We start from the raw sequence: 6,000 nt of genomic DNA, 5'->3' as shown, positions 1-6,000 counted from the left end.
TTACAGTAACAATAGTGTTTTTATTTGAGAGGAAAGTTTTTTCACTGGTTAGCAGGCCAGGGGAAATGGAAGTTAGGGGGGTGGGGAGGCGTGAGAGGCGGAGCAGCAGGAAGGCAGTGAGGGCAAGCACTAGGCGGTCCGGCAGGACAAAGCACTGCCCACGCGGGAGCCGGCTTCGTTCCCACACTCCCTAGACATGGCCGGGAGAGTGGCCTTGCTCAGGTGACACCACTGCCGGTGCAAAGTCCTGCAAGGTGTGCTGACTGCGCCAGGCAGACTGAGGGGAGGGCCCGGGGCGGGGGGGGGGGGGGGACACGTGGACAAATGGTAGGGGTGAGGCAACTCTCTCCTGAGGAATCTGAAACTGGGGGACCCTAGGAGCAGAAAGCTGCAAGTGGCCTGGCTTCAGACCTGCCTTCGGTGACCACCGCGCATGGGCACAGGAGGCCACGAGACCTGCAGTCTCCTGGAGCTCTGTGGGGCCCTGGTGTACCACTGACCCGCAGCCATCACACAGCCTCCCAGGGCCTCCGCTCCTGCCGTGCCGGGTGCTTCCTCGTGGGTTTTTATTGTCCTTTCAGATGGCCCTGCCATCTCGTACCCTCTCCCCCACCTCGAAGAATGGTGCCCGCACCACGTATCTCTCGTTCACGGCCCCCGCCCATGTAGAAATCCCCGTCTCCATCTACACTGGGGATTCTAAATGTACCGGGTAGCCAAGCAAACATTTGATATGAGTGCTTTACTCTCTCCTGAACAATGCTATTCCTCGTAACGGAAGTCAAGCAGACGCCTTCCAGCCCCAGGGTTACTTTCCATAACTTTGATAAGAAACACGTTGCTTTGGGCCACACCTCGGGGAGACGGAGTGAAGGGAAAACCCCTCTAGTCGTTCACCGTCAAAGACAACTTTATTACTCACAAAGCCACTTTGGCCCCAGGCAGCAGAGCACCCTGGCAGCCATGCGGAGCTCAGACCCTGCCCTGCCCAGGGCCTGCACTGAGAACTCCAAACTCCGCTGTCCTTCACTAGGGTAACGCTTTGATCCCCACAACAACCCTGTGAGGTAGGTAGGTATCGCCACCTTCCCCTCCTGATCCAGGTCACAGATGGGGAAACTGAGGCACGTGTTAATGAAGAGCAAGTCACACGGGAGTCTGAGGTGAACACTGAGTTGGAACAGGAAATGACTGCTGATTCCCACACTAGTCACAGGTCCATCCTGCCTCTTGCCCTCCCCTTTGGTGACTGCATGAGAAGTCAGAACTTCACTTGGCTGAAAGCCCCTGCAGACAAGTTTCTGTGTATCGAGTCTACAGAGCTCCAAAGCTGGGGCAATGCTCAGGCCTTCGGGCCACACTGCCTTGCAGTGCTTCTCCTCACCAGCAGGTGGCCCTCCCCCAAGTCCCTGGCACACGGGCATCTGTAATAGACTAATGTCCTATTGGCCTGAGCATGGACCGTGACCGATTCTTCCCAACCATGCAGCCCCATCTGTGCACAGGCGGAGAGCTGACTTTAATGGCATTCCTCCAATGGCCTTATTGTAAAAGAAACGAGAAGTCATCTCGTTCGGGGCAGCAACGCCCCGAAGCGCCCACAACTGTCGGCAAGCCCAGGGATCCGGGCAGCTCTGAAGAAGCTGGCGTTCTGGGACCCAGAGCAGCCTGCAGGCCGGAGTCTGGAAAGAGTGCAGCAGTGGGGGGCGGCAACGAGGACTCCAGCTAGCCCCATGGCAGGATTTGGCCACGGTGGCTCCAGCAGCGTGAGGCACAGGCTCAGGACCAGCTCAGGACCGGCTCCTGTCCTCATGGTTCCCAACAATCATCTTGCTGTACAGCTTCTGCTGCTCCTCCTTGAATGCGTCCTTCACCTTCTCCCTCTTCAGGCCACCGTCCCTGTGAGAGAAAGGCTGCGTGTAACAGCAAAGAAAGCTTCCCGTCTACCCACACACCACAGCGAGATGCTCCCTGCAGCTCAAACCCAAGAAAACCTGCCAGAAACAGAGGTCCTCCACAGCTCTCCCATCAGGATGAGCCCAGGGGCCGGCCCTGGGCTCCCGGAGACCACCCTTCCTATCTCTAAACTCACTCCTGCCCTGGGTCGGAATACACTGCTCGTATTCAAGGTCCTCTGTGATTGCTTACATCTGCCAAGGAGTTTTAAATTCTTCCTTCTTGAACATTTGTCCTCACCTTTCAAAAGATAAAGGAGGTATTCTGGCACTGTGAAATGTGAATCAAGCTTTAAGAAATATTGAGACTTATAATAATTGGTAAAATGGACCTGTAAAAGAAAATCTGTAAAATTCAGTCTCAAGGATTTTCCAAATTCATGCAAACAATAAGCACAAGGGGAAACATATGTTCTTACTTGAATCCTGGCACCTCCCTCCATCTCCCTGAATAAATAAATCCTCTACACTTGAATTTGCTCCCACCTACCTATCACCTCAACTCTGCCTACATCCTAGAATTATCACTATCTTCAACGACTAATGAAAATCCATGCCCAGTTTCCATCCTTTGTGCCCCTCCTCTGTGTTATGGAGGTGTTAGTGGTGGAAAGGTCCGTGACGAAGCCCCTGTGCTGGGCGGACCTCACATGGAAAGGCCGACATCTGCTACGCCCTTCCAAATCCACAGCAAAGGCATCCTTTCAAAGCAGCAGCCTGGCTGCCATGGGCTGCAGGGACAGGGAAGGTGCAGCAGTGGACAGACATGCTAGTTCCACAAGCCTGCCAGACCCGAGTTCAAAATCCGGCCCCAGTGTTCATTCTGTGACTTTGAAAAGCAGTGACCTCACCTCTCTGAGTTTCAGTCTGCCACCTGAAAAGTGGGAGTAAAAATGTTCAAACTTCATGGACTCACTCTGAGGATAAAATAAGATCACCACAGAGAGCTTCAGGATAGCACAGTGTCATTGTGACTCAGGGTCATGCTATGACCTAAGAAGCCACAGGTCAGTTTAAAGTGTGAACTTCCACACCTTCCCCACAACGCCCACTTCAGTCTAACGTCCTCCAGAGCTGACTGCGGTGCTTAACCCTAAGGGACCCTAAGATGCTGGAACTGTGTCCCTGCGCTGGCATTCGTCCCACCCCTCTCCCGTAACTGGAGCGTAACTGTCTCCCTCCAGCACGAGGGCCTGCCAACTATGACCACAGGCCGAATCCGTCCGACACCCGTCTCTGTAAATGACGTTTTCCTGGAACACACGCGCTCACTTGTGTATGTGCTGGCTCTGTGTATTTGCTTTCCCGCTACCACGGCAGAGTTAAGGAGCTGCAAGAGATGCCACACGGTCCACAGTGTCTAGAACATTTACTAACTCTACAGAAAATGTTTGCCATTCCTGCTCCAGTAGGTAGCACTCTAAATGCAAACACAGAAACTTTGGTCTTTCTAAAGATGATCCAGAGAGCCCAGTGCCCCTGTGAGGTTTCCGGCCCAGCATCGGGGCTCCCCGACCTAAACAGGCAAGGACGGCTTGGATGCCCTGGCAGACTGGTCCAAACCCCAGAGAGGTTTAGTTAAGCATCCTGGGCTCCGTGTTCCCCAAGATCAAACTAATGGCAGGCACTCCTGAGCTGGAACTAGGAGAGAGCAGTCAACCTGCTCACTCTCCAGGCTGGGCAGCTTCATTCTCTGTATCAGGGACAGGAGGAGTCTCTGTAACTGGGGTCAACAATGCAGCACTTCCTTCAGAAATTCACATTCGCCTTGACTTAGCTGGTCAGATCTGCCTTTGACTCACCACAGCAGGTCCACAAGTCCTCCCTGTCTGGCGATGGCGGATTTCACCCTATTCGCAAACTGGACAGCATCTTCATCTGTCTGTAAGAAAGTGAATGAGGCCACTTAACCCAGGCTGATGGTAGAAGAGAGCCAAGGGAAGACCTCTGCGAGCTGGGGTACCTACTTCTCTGGTCATGGGAGGCAGGTACCAGACACTGCAGACAATGGCCCAGCTGGTCATCATTCGCAGCAGGTACGTCACCATCCCATATTTGCTGCTGTTAAAGAAGGCATCACCGAATTGAGGGTCATACTGAAAAACAGCGGAAAGCTGAGGGTAAGAAGGTAGCAGCTCCAACAATGAATGTACCCCCTGGGGCAAGATCAGTAACAGAAAGAAGCTTCCAGCCCCCTCCGGGAACACTTCTAAAGTGACCTACGCCCGAGCAGTTCTGGCCTCCAGAAACATTAACCTCCCCTAACCGACCCAAGATACCGCTGCAGATCCTTGGGGAGGGTGGCCTTCCTCGGACAGGTCTCCCCGCTCTTTGTTTTCTATCTTGCTCAATTATCGGTACACATATGCTGTTATTTAAGTTTTCAAGCACATCCAGAAACAGAGAATAGGCTAATACACTCCCATAAACCCATTCCCCAGATTCCACAATTACCCACACTTCATCACACTTACCTCATCTATCCCTTTCCCGTCTTACAAACCCAATCACTTCATGCTATTCACTCATAAATGCGTGTACCTCCACCAAATAAAGACATTTTCTTACCTAACTACCAACCTTTAAATACCATTTCTAGTGCCTCAGACCAAAGAGAAAACAATCAGAAAGCTTACAATATGCTTCTGTAATTATGCTTCTGACAAAACTAACCACCTGTTTAAGCAGAAGCCTTTCCTTTGATTAAACAGTGTGAATTACTGAGTGGATGCACAGCCGGCACAGCACTTCCGGCCCAGAACAAGCTTATAAGATACTTTTGTTTACTAATGACTCTAATGGAGGCAAGAGCAGTACTTCAATGGCACTTTGTGGGAAGCGTGGTCAGAGCTGTGACCCTCATTTTCACAAAAGAGAAGAATAAATTAAATGGCAGTTAAGCATCGATGGGGAGGCCCTGGCCAAAGCGTCAGGAGACTGTTATAAGATGCCTGAAAGGCTGTCATCACAAGCCATTGCACTGCCTTTGTGTGATTATAAAACCTAGCTAGGACCAGAGATGAAAATAATCAAAGGTGATGGAATTTTAAGAGCTGTGCCACGGAAGCCAGCGGCACCAGCATGGACACAGGGCCCTGGCCAGGGGCAGCTGCAGGGCAGCACAGGCGGAGGCTGTGTGGGTGCCCCTTGCACTCGAGGCAGCGGGAAGTCTGACCTGTGTGACCTTGCTGGCTTTTCAGGCCTGAATTTTCGAATTCTCAGAGCAGGAATTGGATCTTTATGCCTAGCTGAGAACCTGACTACTGAAACAAAGACATTTAGATTTAATTACAGAAGCTAAGAAATTTAGATGAAACTATAGAAAGCTTAATAACCTCACATTATAACACCAAAAGGAAGTAAGGGAGAAGAATGAGTTTTAAACAGAAGCTAATGTGTATGATTTGAATAAAGTGTTGCTCTATTTTTTAAAGCACTATGTAGATTTAAAAATGTGGTATGCGTCTGAGAGAGAGTCCTTTGTTTAGGGCTAATTCTGTACTCCATGCCAGGAAGACCCTACAGACAGGAAAACAAGGCGAAAAGCTCAAAACATCAATAAATTGCTCAAAATCAGATGACAATTTTGGTGGAAATGTAGTAAGAGTCTTGAAATTGCTAAGGTTATCCAAGGTTCGTTACCAAGAACACCATAAAAACTAGAAAGTATCTGTGGAGCAGTTCTTAATCTTACTTGGGCTTTCATTTGTGAATGGAAGGAAATTAGATGTAAAATTTACATGCCTTTTCCTGTGCAGAGGAGTCAAAACTGCCCAAGGACTTAGGTTCCCAAACTGGTGAAGACCACTGCTCCAGAGCAGGGTTCGCACAGCGTGGCTCCTGCTGGCAGCATCAGCGGCCCCAGATTGGGTCAGAAAGGCAAACCCGGGCGCTCACATTTTCACGACCCATCCAGGGGATGCTGACATAGCTAAGATCCGAGAGCCAATGTTGTGGAGTGAGCGAGAGGGCCTCTCTCAGTAGTTTGTTTCTGATAAACACATATGGGGAAGCACTGGACTCTCAGTACATTAAAATGCAGGAG

At 50.8% G+C, this 6,000-nt stretch overlaps 1 protein-coding gene across 6 annotated transcripts in view; it reads right to left on the bottom strand.

Annotated features, from left to right (window-relative positions):
* Positions 1-6,000, bottom strand: part of GPAT4 (glycerol-3-phosphate acyltransferase 4) — a 36,253-nt gene continuing 30,253 nt past the window's right edge. For all 6 annotated transcript variants that reach the window (XM_037055436.1, XM_037055441.1, XM_037055442.1 and 3 more), the window contains 3 exons: positions 3,923-4,051; positions 3,758-3,837; positions 1-1,899 (listed from right to left, as the gene is read on the bottom strand). In XM_037055436.1, the coding sequence (XP_036911331.1) occupies positions 1,791-1,899; positions 3,758-3,837; positions 3,923-4,051 (318 nt within the window). In that variant the 3' untranslated portion in view covers positions 1-1,790. The remainder of the gene's footprint in view (positions 1,900-3,757; positions 3,838-3,922; positions 4,052-6,000) is intronic.

Source organism: Sturnira hondurensis, unplaced genomic scaffold (genome assembly GCF_014824575.4).
Source record: "Sturnira hondurensis isolate 20B ecotype Veracruz unplaced genomic scaffold, ASM1482457v3 Scaffold0008640, whole genome shotgun sequence".
In the NCBI taxonomy this organism is placed as follows: Eukaryota; Metazoa; Chordata; class Mammalia; order Chiroptera; family Phyllostomidae; genus Sturnira; species Sturnira hondurensis.
This window is presented reverse-complemented; position numbering and strand designations above follow the sequence as displayed.